A 14,264-nucleotide genomic window follows, 5' to 3' on the forward strand; every position below is an offset into this window, starting at 1 on the left:
CAATTTTAGTGGATGCTCCCCACACAGTCACCTTCTATATCCTTGCGTCTAGTGCCCAACCAGCTAACTCTGTGTGCAAAGAGGATCTCCCCCTGCCCTGATCCCGCTAAGGGTCTATGCCTATTTTAACCAAAATATGATTTTATTTTTTAGCTCTGGGTAAGATTCGGTGGCACATGTTTCCAGGGGTGGGACTCCCGTAAGCACCACCACGTAGGGCATGGCCTCAGGCGGTAGGTGGGGTCGGGGAGCACGTTTGATTGAACTCTCTGCCTGTCGTGTCTGGGTGGCAGTGGGCCTGGGTTTACCATCAGCACGTTGCCGGTTCACGGGTGTTACCAGGGGTAAAGTCGGGGCACTGGTTGATGGAGCAGTTGCTTTAAATGCCTCAGGGGAATGTCCAGACAAGGGGGTGGTGATGAACAGAGTGTCTGAATTAAGCAGACCACTATTACCCAGTCCAAAGATCAGGGCTTGATCCATCGCCGTTTTTTGTGGGGCACTTACAGGTTTAGTCAATACAGTAATGGGTTGCTGCACAACTACCTGGGCCATGACATGTGGTGGATTGGTTGTTTGTAAACCACCCTCCAAACCCGTGCCCGAAGAAGCACCCAAGGTGGAAACTGGGCCTTCTCCCCTAACATGGTTCCCCTGCGTACTAACTGGCTGGGGCTTTCCTGAGCATTTGTTAGTGATAAGGGAGAGAATTCTATCTAGTCTTGATGCTAACGCTTTTACCTGGGAGCTAATGACTTGTTCTATATGGGCCTGAAGATCAGCCATCAGGTGTGTGAACCAAAGAGGTGGTGCAGAAGAAGGGCGGGAAGGAGCTGACTCAGGCTGCACACCAATAGGAGAATATATTTTATTTTTTGCACATTTTCTCATAGGTTTTGATTTTTTCCTTTTGGGGCTAGGCTTGGGGTCATTTATTTCTATTGGATTTAGGGCCAGTGGAGAGGGTGGGGCGGGGACAATTGCCTCAGGTGCAATCTGAGCGCAAGGTAACTCAAAGAAAGAGGGCATTTGAAATGCTGTTGACTCAAACGGATTTGCAATTGTCAAGGAGGCATCACCTTCTAATTGAGGGAGGGTTATTGCAGGGGTTGAGGACAAACTCCTTTCCGTGTCTTCAATGGCCATAGCTACTGCTCCTATCATTTTTTGAAGCATTAAATCAATTGCTGTGAGGGTCGGGAGTGGTTGGGTCTTAGCAGCTTGTAACCTAGTTCTAGGCGGAATGAGGGAGGGCTTATTGTTTTTCCCCAGGCTCATAGTGCCCAGGGGCCGGATGTCTCAGTCACCTCTAGGCCCTAAGATAAGAAAGTGTACGGCACTATTACCTTAATAAGACCCCCTTTCATCACAGAGCCTTCACAAGGGTTTAAAACTAAAGCTTGACTACTTGAAACAAAGCCCAGTGTATACACAAGACCAGTCATAAAACTAGACTTTAAGCTTAGAACTTTACATATGCAGATACCAACAATTAACAAAATAACCATCTGGTCATAGTCTCAAGTCTTACAGTTTTAGGATGACCAGTCAGGGAGGTGGCCCAGCCCAGCCTCGTCCAGCCACAGACGGCCCACCCTTTGCCCGGGCTTCGTCCGCGCGCGTCCCGCGCTGCCGGGGGAGAGGCAGCGCTATGTAGTGCGGTGGACACGCCTCCCCCTCACTCGCAGCAGCTGGTGGTACGCCGGGGCTCCTGGAACACGTAGTCTCTGCCCCACTGCTGTTGCAGACTTGTTGGCGCTCGGGTCAAAGAGGCGCTTGCAGGAGGCTTGATGACAGCTGAGGGGGTCCAAGCAAAGAAGAAACCTCCGGTCCCTCCAGGGAGGAAGCAGCAGACACGGAGAAACCGCAGGTAGGAGTGACACGCGCTGTGGGGGGAGAGGCAGCGCTATGTAGCGCGGTGGACACGCCTCCCCCTCACTCGCAGTAGCTGGTGGTGCGCCGGGGCTCCTGGAACACGTAGTCTCTGGCCCACTGCTCTTGCAGGCTCGTTGGCGCTCTGGTCAAAGAGGCGCTTGCAGGAGGCTTGATGACAGCTGAGGTGGTCCAAGGAAAGAAGAAACCCCCCGGAACTCCGGTCCCTCCAGGGAGGAAGCAGCAGGCATGGAGAAACCGCGGATAGGAGTGACACCTGCTTGAAGAAGTGGAGTTCAGGCCTCCGTAGCACACCCGTGTTTTGCTGGCAGAGGTTGACAAAGGCCAGCAGCATGGGTCGGCGTGCACCTGGCTGGGGGGTGCAGTCTCAAGGAGCAGCACGCGCAAGGAAGCGACACGAGTAAAATAACGTGTTAGGATGGAGGCTAGGGCTTGGGAGTGCAGGGGGTGGTGTAAAGAGACAGTGGGTGATGGTGGGATTTTTTTTGGGGGGGGGTGGTTATGCTTGCAACAGCCGATGTTGGGGGTGAGTTGGGTCTAGGCGTGGTTCAGGAGTCATTGGCCCGCAGGGGTGGAATGGCGGCCACGGTCTGGCGGTTTAGGACGGGGGAGTGTGGAGGGGAGGTGGGGCAGTGTGCTTGGAGCGGCTGACTTTGAGCGTGAGTGGTATTGGGTTGAGATCTGAAACTTGTTTATGATCCACAGTTAGTTTTACTTTCTTCACAGCAACTTGCATATTTTAAACCAGTTAAATGCCGAAACGCTGTGTTACGGCTTGATCTGCCACCAGCAGAGCCTGCAAAGGGTTAACGGTGGGCAGCAACAGAAGTCTCTCACTTGCCTGCATAGAAAAGCTTGTGTTTGCCTTGTGCAGCTTGTCCAAGATAGGATAAATTTAGTAATCCGTGCGACTCATGGTTTCTTTCTATAGATTGCCGGAGCTACACTTGGACACCAACTTGCTCCCATGTGCTTGCTCTCAGAGGCACGCAGAGTTCCGCCCTGGTCAGGATCAAAGGTTGTCTCAAAGTAAAAAAAAAAGCCTGCGAGTGGTGCGCGCGTGCCACTGCGACACACGTGATGGCCTATTGGTGTCTATTACGCGCACCAAGCGCGTAATAGACACCAATAGGCCATGGGCGGAGCAATGCGCCCGCCTGTGGCCTATTGCGTGCAGTCTTTCATTAAAAGACGCACGCAAAGGCCAATAACTGCCCACAGAAGGAAAAGCAAACGCACAAGCGTGTGTGATTCCTAGGGCAGCTTCAAAATTCTGTTTTTCGATTACAAAATGCGCTCTCACTGCTACGCAGTGCAACGCAGGGCGCGAGCCGTAAAAACCGTCACCTTCAACACTGTGTGCTGCACAAATAAACCTAGTTACTAAATCTTGCACGCACTGGAAGAATTGATAAAGACGATCGTACAGAGTACTGGATTCAGGATATGTGCTAGCCCATTAGAAAAGTACGTACTTACTATTAAAACAAAGAATACCACAACTACAATATTCAACTCTCCAAACCCAATGGGTTACTGACAGAAGCGTTAATGTGTTTAAACAACTACCACAATGACACAGTTGAATATCATAAACTGATTCTCTCCAAAATTACATATCATGTTAACATAACATTTCATTCCTTTCATTGAGTCCCTTTTGTAGTACTGTCTGTAATTGTTTGATCCTAAAGTTTTCCCTCTGAGCTAACAATTTGTGTATGTCTGTTTGGTGTGGTGTGAGTCTTTCTAAGATGGTAAAACTAAGTTGTGGTATGGCGTGTTTCATGTCTACCCAGTGCGCTGCTAAACAGGAGTTTCTGTTCAGTTATCCTGATTTCGGATTTTTCCTGATGTTCTCCCCACGTATATTAAGCCACACGGTCATTTGATGCATAACTGTCTCGGAATTGCAATCCGAAGAATATTTTAGCTTCATCTTTTTACCGGTGTGTGGATGGGTATATGTATTCCCTTCAATGACATTGCTGCATTGACTGCAATTTAAACATTTTCTCATGCCTGAATAGGTATTATCAGTTGATACCAATTTTTTCTTTAAACCTACGCATTTTAATTAGTTTCAAATCAGATGCTCTTTAATCTTGAAATTTTTCGGAACGTGATCCTTCCCTTCTTCCGGAGATATGCATTTGTAATTCTGGAAACGTGGCACAACACAGCTTTAGCCTCTGTTCTCAGACAGTATCTGCTCCGCTCAACCCCCATTGCAAGGTTTTTCTGCAACAGTCTCCTAAATCGGCCACAGTTCGATGTCTCATACACTATACCTGCATTAAACTCCTGTAATAAAGATGGGGCACATCTAAACATCACTCCCCAGGAGAACTAGGACCCATGGCCCTGACTCGGACTGGAAGGAAGGGCTGTCCTGTAACCCATCAGCAACAGTGCACATTTATCACTGCTCAGACACCATGGTTGTGATATATTGTTCTTCTTTATTTATTCAATTTATGTATTCAGTGTTTTCTATAGCGAGAACAAGACCCAAAAATGGGGTGTCAGCACATGACCTAACCACTCCTTTCATAATCAGCAGATATTCAATTCTTTAACAAGTGTATAAACTTATTCAATAATATTGGCAAATGCTAACCCTTACCCAACATATTGAAGAATAAAAGAAATCACTAGGATTAAGTAAAACATAGCATAATTATCGAAATACGACCACTCCTGATATCCTTGCTGTCTACAATGGTTATATTATTGCTACTCTAAACAAATATACATCGATCGAGGTACTTGTCTATAGACAACATCCCTGTAGACGGTCAAGGGACTAATTGTCTTCAGCCTAGCTGAGTATAGCTATTATAGTTCCATCAAAGAGGGGTATGTTGGTTTATGCAATGACCAGTTTCTTTGATCTGCTATTAACAGGACGTAATCCAATTTACAGTAGTCTACTTGAACAGCTGACTGTAGTGGATCGATGGGTTGTCTGCCGAACTCAGAATAGTCTTAGTGTAGCCTGATGGCTGTTATGGGAGAGATTTACCCATCAGAAAGGACTTCGCCTCCTTTTTGAATCATGGACCATACGTGATTCTTCTAATATTCGGTGGGAGCGAATCCCAAATCCTTGGTGCAGCTCCCGTGAACGCTCTATCGTATTTCCTTCTGTATTTATCCATATTTATTTTTGGGCCATCTTGTTGGTATTTATCCATATATATATTTTGTGTTTCAAGAATAAATATAGCTGTAAAATGGTATATTTCTGTGTTTATATAACTCTTTGATGTGCACTCAAACATAGATGCCTGTCATGTTTTAGAAACTAAGCAGCCACGTATAACAAAATACTACATTTACAGCTACATATTAGCATCATTCTACAAATATATGTTAACATATGCTTGTATTTAAGGAAATTGAATCCTTTTATTTTAACCCTCCATGCCATCTGCCTGCTTAGCTGTTGCTTAGAATTCATGGAAGACAGCATGGAGAGTTTCTCACAAGACACACCATTTTCAGTATTTTTCCGCTTTTAAAAATAAATGCAGACAGGAAACACATTGTTTTCTGTCTGTTTTTTCTGTAAAAAAGGAAAGCTGGAAGCCTTTCGTATGATCTCTTCTTGCGGAAGAATGCTGTTTTCAGTCAAAAATCTTTAGATCCTCTGGCAGTTCTACTGCCTCCCAGCAACGTGATTTTCTGGGTCAGGTAATGCGGAGTTTTGTGGTGTATTGCCTTGGGGGTCGTACAATGAATCTTAAATTCTATTCTTGCCTCATACGGTATGCAATTTTATCAAATTTTTTTGATCCGGTTATAAGTCTGGCTGCTGTATTGAGACCTGCTTTTAGGGGAGCTGTAGAGATCTTATGGAGCCCTGAAAGGGTCGCACATCTGTACTCCATTCTTGATATGACCAGTGCCTGGACTGCCAATTTGAGATAATCTGATTCCATGAACGGATGCAATATTTTGAGGTAACTAGATGGAAACCAGCGTTTTTTGCCATTGTGTTGATCTGTGTTTGCATTTTTAGTTCTTTATCCAGAGTGATTCCAAGAGTTTTGGTTGAGTTTACTTGAATCGGGGCAGCCGTTTAGTGCAGTGATCCTCTTGGTCCATTCATTAATCCTGGCTGCACTTTTAGGAGGGGAGAGTAAGCAGAGCATCATCTACTATATGTAGGATTGCTGTTTCTGTGCTGTGATCTGATCTGAACCCTGATTGGTAGTCATTTAGTAGCTTAAATTCAGTAATCTGTTGATTTTAGTTGTTGTTGAGCACATTTTTCTATTGCTTTGGCTAGTAAGGGGATGGTTGTTACTGGCCTAAAGTTGTTTGGATCCAAAGGGTTCTCTGTAGGTTTTTTAAGAGAGGGATGATCTGTCCAGTTTTTAGACTATTGGGAATGATCCTTGGGCTAGTGATTCATTAATTATCTTAGTCCAATAGGGGACGACCATGTGGTTGAATGAGGGCCAGCATTTAGCAGGAAGAGGGTCATTGTAGTGGTTATTGGGTTTCAAGTTTAGTAAGGTTTTTTTAATGTCATGTTGGTCATCCTGTGTGTCAGTGATAACGTTTAAAGGTGTCATTTCCATAAACGTCATAGTATTTGAAAAACTCTCTTGCAATTTTCGTGAAGGGATTTTACTAATGCACACTTCATTATTTAGTGGTTGTTACCTCACTTGTTGCTATACCTCCTGATAGTATTGACAGCTGAGTGCCCGTTCATTGATGTAAAACAGTGTGCACCAGATCAGAGCTCTGCACTCCAGGCTCAGGGTTTTTGCACAGCCAGACTTCATTTGAACAGCTCAAAGAGAGGTGGATGGTCTCCAATCTTGTAAGGTGAGGTTGTTTGCCTCTGATATCCAGGGGTCTGTCCTACTGTGGCTCTGCAAAGTGGGCCAACGACATCCCTTTCTGCGCTTGACTCTCAGGATAGCGAGATTGAGTAGTCAAATGCTTTTCATGAAGACAGAGGGCGGGGCATTCCCTCAGAACTCAGCAGCCAACCAACACAATAATGTTGTGTCTAGCTCATTACTTAATTTTAGTTAAGAGGAAAGATCTTTGAGTTCACAGAAAATTAAAATATCAAAAACGAAGTCACAATGACATGGTTACGTTGTACAATCTCCAGAAAGACAACACTTTCTCTGGTGCCCTCTTCCCTCTCTTGGAGTTTTAATGTCTACGGTCCACGGGATGTCATACGGGAGTAAGCCTTATTCGAGGACAAAGGTGCACTTGCTCTAGATCAACATACCGGCTCATGTGCAGAACATTTAAATCTTTTGCCTCCGAGTTATCACAGACAAATTGCTCGGATTGCAGATTTCTCTCTGCCTCTTTGGTGGAGTTATGGCTTTGATGGCATTGGCGGGCATGCTCGGCGGACCCGTTCCTTTAGCAGCGGCTTCAGTTAAGTGAAGCTGTGGTGGCAGCATCACTCTGGCCCAGGATTGCTGGCAATAATCAGTTCAGCAGTCCTGCACCGCTACACTAGTCTGTGACAGTTGTGGCCCCCAGGCCAGTTGCAGACGAGTGCTCAGTCATAGCAGTTACCACCTCAGGGCAGGGTCTTCAGTCAATGACTGTCGCTTACAGTTGCAGCCTGCCAGGCTAGATCAGTGCTTTCACATCAAATGTTGATGACTGTCCTTTTTGGGTCCGTTCTGACGTCGGGCGGCAGCAGCAAGCACATATAAGGGCGCCAGACAACACAATGTTGATTTTCCTTTAAATGGTTTGGCACAGGTCACAATGAAAACTGCAGCGGGAGACTGGAAGACCCCACACAACACAGATGCCTCCTGGCTGTTCTCCAAATGGCAGTCTGCTTTCTCTGGGTGTTTCTCATGCTGGAAATATGCTGCATGGGAATCACCCTGGAGAGGTTGTACTGCTGCAGTGCCTGGCTCTCTTTCCCTCTCTCACCGGGCTGGCCTCTAGGTGCTCGGCGCTTCAGCTGTATTCTCAAGAAGAGCAGACTTTAGGTGATGTCCCCTCACATCTGATGCAGACTCCATCCATGGGCACACAGCAGTCCTATGAGTACTATTTATAGCATCCCTTGGTCAAGACGAACTTGGAGTTTAAATAAAAGTGTGTGGGGGGTTGAGTCCTACTTTCATTATACTCATTTTACAGGGAGGGGATGCAGATCCGCTCTCCAAGGCTTAGGAACTGGTTTGGTTTAATTCTCTTGACATTTTCTGGATGTCTCTCAGACGCAGCCTTTGCACAAGGTGATGACACTCGCAGGAGGCCGCAATGATGCTGCCTTTAGCAGGAGTGTCCCAAAGAGGGACACAAGGAAGTGTGAGATCCCTGCACCTGGCTGTCATCAGCAGTCCTGAAGCAGTGATGAGGGACAGACAAAAGGACAGAACATGCCCAGAATCCTCCTCTACTCCAAACAGAAACTGCTGTCATCTGTCAATTCTACCACCTACTAAAGGGCAGTGCTTAGAAAGGACTCATTAGCAGCCCTCTGCTAAGGACTGAACAGAATTTCTAAGGGTACCTGTATATTAGTGACACAGCATAGGAATATAACCTGTCCCCTGTGTAGTAGTGACATATTACAGGAGCACAACCCTCCTCCTGTATACTAGTGACACAGCACAGGAGCACCCCTCTACCTGTATACTAAAGACACAGCACAGGAGCATAACCCTCACCATGTATACTAGTGACACGGCGCAAGACTGCACCCCTCTACCTGTATATTTGTAACGCGGCACAGGATCACAACCCTCTACCTGTATACTTGTGACATACCACAGGAGCAAATCCCTCCAGCTTTATACTAGTGATGTATATAGGTTATAGGTGCACAACGATGTACCTGTTTGCTAGTGACACAGTACAGAAGCACAACCTTCTACCTGTATACTAGCGATGCAGCACAGGAGCACAACCCTTTACCTGTATACTAGTGACACTGCACAGGAGCACAACCCTTTACCTGTTTACTAGTGAAACAGCACAGGGGCACAACCCTCTACCAGGAGTGGAGACGTAACAAACTCCACAGTATTTGAGTCCAGCTCTTCATGGTGACAACAGAGACATACCTCTCAACAGCTGATACCCTCCTATTCCTGCTGCAGTGAAATGTATTTTACCTGAAAACTTACACCCTCCTGTCCTAGGATAGGGTGAGATGTCTGACCAACCTCCTCGCCCATCATCTTTGGAATTTGTGATCTACCTGCAGACACTGGTGCAGTAACTGATATATATGATAATTCTCAATTGCACAGCAGAACAATTGATGTTATGTCTAATTTTAAATGTGTAATTACCCACCTCATCATTCTAAAAGAGGGATATAATAGGTTAATGTCACAATGTATTCTGCACAGCCAGCGTTCTGGCAACATGGGGTTATTCCCCAGCCTCTCAAATCTCCTGTCTTCCATCCAGAGTGCTGAAACTTCCTGGCTCCACCTCTTTTACATGCTCATGTGTCGGTCACACTCGCTCACACTTGACTTCAGCCAGTCTCTCCCCTCAGTCTGTCCCTGGGTCTTTGACTGTCTCTGCCTGCTGTGAGTTCTCTCTTGTGTTTTCTCCATGGAGGGAACTTTCTTGCTGCTTTACAAATTCTGACCTCTCTATGGTTTGTGAGGGGTCTGTGGGGAGAGGGCAGGAGTGTGAGGACGGACAGAAGATGGTAGAAGGAAGATACTTAGTCCGGCCTTCACAAATGAGGAAAAGCACTTTAGTGTTTGAAGTTTGAAAGAACCTCATCCCCTCCCCCCATGACTCTCACCCAAAGGATGGCAGCGCTAGCAGGAAGCTCCATAATATCTAACAAGCATTTCTTTGCTCCTGACAGGACAAGCTAAGAACTGAGAAGTGGAACATTAAATCTGAGTTTGAAATACTGCGGCAACTCCTGAAGGAAAAAGAGCAAACCCTGCACAGGAGACTGCAGGAGATGGAGAAGAAAATCACCATGGTAGAAAATGCAAATATCGCCAAACTGTCCAATGAAATCACCTCTCTCAAGGACCTAATGACAGAGATAGAAAAGAAGTGTGAGGAGCCAGCGTTGGAACTTGTGAAGGTGAGACACCGTTTGATATATACAAGGATAAGAAGAAATATTCATAATTTGCATGCAGCATTAAATATGTGCGGGTCAATACACAGTGACCCCATGCACTCTGACTGGTTGTTTACACTGCCCCCTTTTGTGCTGTGATCCCAAAGCAATATATAAACACTGCAAAATAGTGACTTCGTACAGTGTCACATAAATGTCTATAACCTATTTTTACATTCGCCTTCCATGTTTTATGGGTTACATCACACTTATACACAGCGGCAAATCCCCCCCCCCCCCCACCCCCCCTTCCATATAAACTAATATCACAGTTTCATTTTAGCAGGTGTATGCCTGCAGGTTTTTAATGCTTGTCATTTTCTTTCTGTAATACATGGAATTCATAACCAATGTTTGTTTCATTTCTGTTATTGGTTTTAAAGTAATTTGGATAAGCAGGCTTTTTTTCAGCTTTTTCATCATCAAAAACTTTGTTACCTCCCTCAGTTTTGCATTGTCTATTTCTTATTTAAGCCTGCGTGTTTGCATACAATTGCTGTAATGTCTGTCTACAGGTGTACGTTTTAGGTCGAGCCTCGCAGTGCGCATGCGCTGCACTGCAAGTCATGGTTTATTCAGTACATGGGCTTCAAGCTGGCCCATCGCTTGACATTGGTGGTTCTGGTTGCCTTTTCAAATTCCTTACTTTTGCATGGTAAATCGTGCCCATCTGTCTCTTTTTGGTGGGTCGTTCCCTTCCAGAGTGACTGGCCCTGTTACCGGGCTCATTTCGTTTCAGTCCATTTCAGTTTGTCACGCACTGTTTTTCCCAATTGCCTGCCTCTTGTTCTGGAAATGTTGCAAACACAAGAAGCTGACCAGTGTTGCTACTTTCTCCTCCCACCCACCTTTTCTCTGTGTGTTCCCCCCTTCGCTACCTTAGCTTTCTCTTATGATCTACAGATTCTGGGTCACTGAAGATTAAGTTGAGCACTCACAAAGTTAGAATGTTAGAAATTGGACTTTTCTTGCTAGCTCTCTTTCACCTTGTCTTTCATTTTTAGCATTGTATTTCGCTTGTTCAGGGCTCCGTTGCTCCGTTTTTGGAAAAGGGGCTGCAAATCTTGTTCTTTATCTGGTCACAAATGTGGCAGCTGTGTCTCTGTTCCAAGTGGTAAATCCCCTTTCTTAGTCCTCTGTGCAGTACTGCAGCTGTGTCTGTTCCCGGTGGGAATTCCTCATTCTTAGTCCTCTTGGCAGTGCTGCAGCTGCTTCTCTGGTTACAGTGGTAATTCCTCATTCTGCCTCCTTTATTCAGTGCTGCAGCTGCTTCTCTAGTCCTAGTGGTAGTTCCTCATTCTCAGTCCTCTAACCAGTGCTGCAGCTGCGTCTCCTTTTCCCTGTGAGAATTCCGCTAGGTAATGCTGCAGCTACCTCTGTTCCCAGTGGTAATTCCTCATTCTTAGTCCTCTGGACTGTGCTGCAGCTGCTTCTCTGGTCCTGGCGGTAAGTCCTCATTCTAAGTCCTCTAGGCAGTGCTGAAGATCCTTCTTTGGTCCTGAGAGTAGTTCCTCCATTCTAAGTCATCTAGACAGCGCTGCAGCTGGGTCTCTGTTCCCCGTGGTAGTTCCCCAATAAATGTAAATGTGGGATACTTGTAAAGCGCACTGTTATTCTACCCGAGTGTCCTGGCGCTATAGACCGCTGGGGAACCCGTCCTGGTTTTCCCTGTGAGATGGTCCCTTACTGGGTATCTTCAGGGTGAAACCAGGCATCCCCGGCGTCTGTGGGGGGCCATTGTGGAGATGAGGTAAGCTTAATGCCCAGAGTTGCAGAGTGTGTTCCCTGGTTAGAGTAGGCACTGAGGCGAGAATTATCGAGTCCGTTGACCCTGGTCCAAGACCCTGCCGCGTCGGGAATTGAACCCTGGTCCCGGGCCGTTCTCTGCTTACAGGTCTGCTGCCTCTAACCAGTGAGCCACACCACTCCACACCAGTGAGCCACACCACTCCACTAGGCAGATCTGCAGCTGCGTCTCTGTTCCTAGTGGTAATTCCTCATTCTTGGTCCTCTAGCCAGTGCTTCTTCTCTGGTCCCAGAGGTAGTTCCTCTTTCTTATTACTCTCACGTACGGTGGTGGGAGCGCTTTAGGAAAGCGCCAGTTACATTACACAAGGTCAGGTTAACATTTTTGTTTTTAGGTGCGCAGACATTGAGTGATGTCGACGCCATCCTTGTTTAATCATTGTTTCCTCTCTACCCAAAAAATAGGAGCATTTTGTTGGTGCTACATCTAGTGCTTGAATACTCAGGTGGCTGGGACAGATGGCTTGCTGGAAAATGGATGGTGCGAGAAATGTTTCCAATGGGAAACTCTGGAGAAGGGTGCTTGGTGAATAAAGACCTGGGGAAGGAGAGATGTGACGTCTCTGCCATTGGAAAGTAGTTCACTGCTTTATTAGGTCTCGCCTTTGCAGCACGCATGCGCTGCATAGGAGACCTTTAGCCGTCGTACATCTTTTTCGAAGCACATACTTTTGCTTGTGGCGGCATTCAGCCTGCGGGAGTGCGCAGCAGCGTGCCACAAGCACGAGTATGTGCTTTGAAAAAGAGCAGACTGTGCGCAAACGCACCACTCCCGGGGCCAGCAAACGCATGCACGCGCCTCTCTCCTCGCCCAATCACTCGCTCCGCCCTCTCTGTCTCCTTTTGCCTTTTATGTGTAGATTTTTTCCTTATTAAATGTTCCTATGCCGCTCCCTCTTGTCCTTAATGGCTGTTATCATCAGAATATACCTTGCCGTCCGTCGAGAAGTAAGTGTTCGCTGTTAACCGGGAGCGCCATGGTTGCTTCTGAGAGATTTGTACCAAGGACCTGCTTTGGACTGATAACTTAAGTGGTACACTTCGTAAAATGAGCAGAAAAGCAAACTTGGTATTCTCTGAGCTTTACTTTTGTATTTCTGAAAGTCAGTTGTCTTATTCCTGTCTTCTGCATTGTAGTCTTCTGTTCGCCATCGAAAACTGGAAATTGATATGTAAGAACGACTGTGTACGTTTCCAGATCGTTGGTGTCTGCCCAGAGCCATGTGTGGACTGGTAGTTTCCGGCTCTTCTTGTCACAAGGTGCTTCTCGGATCAACTGATTCATCTTTACATTTTTCTGCTGCACTGTGTCGGTGTGGTGCATGTGGTTCAGGCACAGGCACTATACATAAAGTTCACTTTACAGTCAAGCTAACTAAAACCATCCAATTCTAAACAAAGTGAAAAACTCTTTACTAATCACACACAGCCAAACATCAGCATTACAACCTCCACTTTCAAACAAGCATTGGCATAGCCAATAGGTCTCGCCTTTGGCTAAACACTTATAAGGTCGCAAAGGCGAGACCTATTGGCTATGCCAATGCTTGTTTCATATGCTGTTCAAAACTCTAGTGATGCTGTTGCACACAGAATGTTATAGTGCTGTTGACTTGCATCAAGGCACTTGTCTTTTTATTTGTGTGTTAAAAAGCCTTCGAATCTGTCCATAAATATTTCTTGAGGCAAACCTGTATTCCTGAATCACACGGTATGTCCCAGTGCGTAGTAATTGTATATCTCTTCAATCCCTGCCAGCACAGCACCCATGATAAAGTGCTGCATGGCTAAACATTTATAAGGTCCCAAAGGCGAGACCTATTGGCCTTGCCAATGTTTGTTTATATATGTGTATTCTTTTGTTGGGGAGGTTGCAACACACCAAGCAATTCTAGTGACCTTGATACAAGGAGGCCAAGGAGCAAAATGTGATAAAACAAGATAAAAATATGTAACATAATAAGAGGCAAAATCTTTGTCACTTGTCTCGGAAGTTTGAAAACATTTCTGTTCGACAGCGCTTACTTTTCTCCTAGTGAAGGTGGCTACATTTTGTTGCCTGCACCAATCCCTTGTTAGGGTGAACAGTGAGCTTGGTATTTAGAATAGGTAACTGTAAACTCACTGGTATTTTTTGTGGGCGACCTGGACAAGAAGAACGGTAACGCAGGCCCTCGTAAGCAGCAGGCTGGACTATGGCAACGCACTCTAAGCCGCAATCCCAGCCAAACACCTGCGTCGTCTCCAGCGCATTCAAAACTCCTCCGCCCGACTGATCGTCAACGTACCCCGCTGCTGCCACATCACCCCCATCTGCGAGACCTCCACTGGCTCCCCGTCGAAAAGAGGATCACCTTCAAACTCCTCACCCACGCACACAAAGCACTCCACAACGCCAGACCAGCCTACCTGAACAGCAGACTCCGCTTCCACACACCCTCCGGCCAGCTCC

General features: G+C 46.2%; 1 protein-coding gene across 1 annotated transcript in view; it reads left to right on the top strand.

Annotated features, from left to right (window-relative positions):
* The window catches only part of LOC147710245 (E3 ubiquitin-protein ligase TRIM39-like), a 192,724-nt gene that overhangs the window by 63,845 nt on the left and 114,615 nt on the right, over positions 1-14,264 (top strand). The window contains exon 3 of the mRNA XM_086920919.1: positions 9,737-9,967. Within this exon, the coding sequence (XP_086777045.1) occupies positions 9,737-9,967 (231 nt within the window). The remainder of the gene's footprint in view (positions 1-9,736; positions 9,968-14,264) is intronic.

The sequence above is a fragment of the Lissotriton vulgaris genome, chromosome 5 (genome assembly GCF_964263255.1).
Source record: "Lissotriton vulgaris chromosome 5, aLisVul1.2, whole genome shotgun sequence".
NCBI lineage: Eukaryota > Metazoa > Chordata > Amphibia > Caudata > Salamandridae > Lissotriton > Lissotriton vulgaris.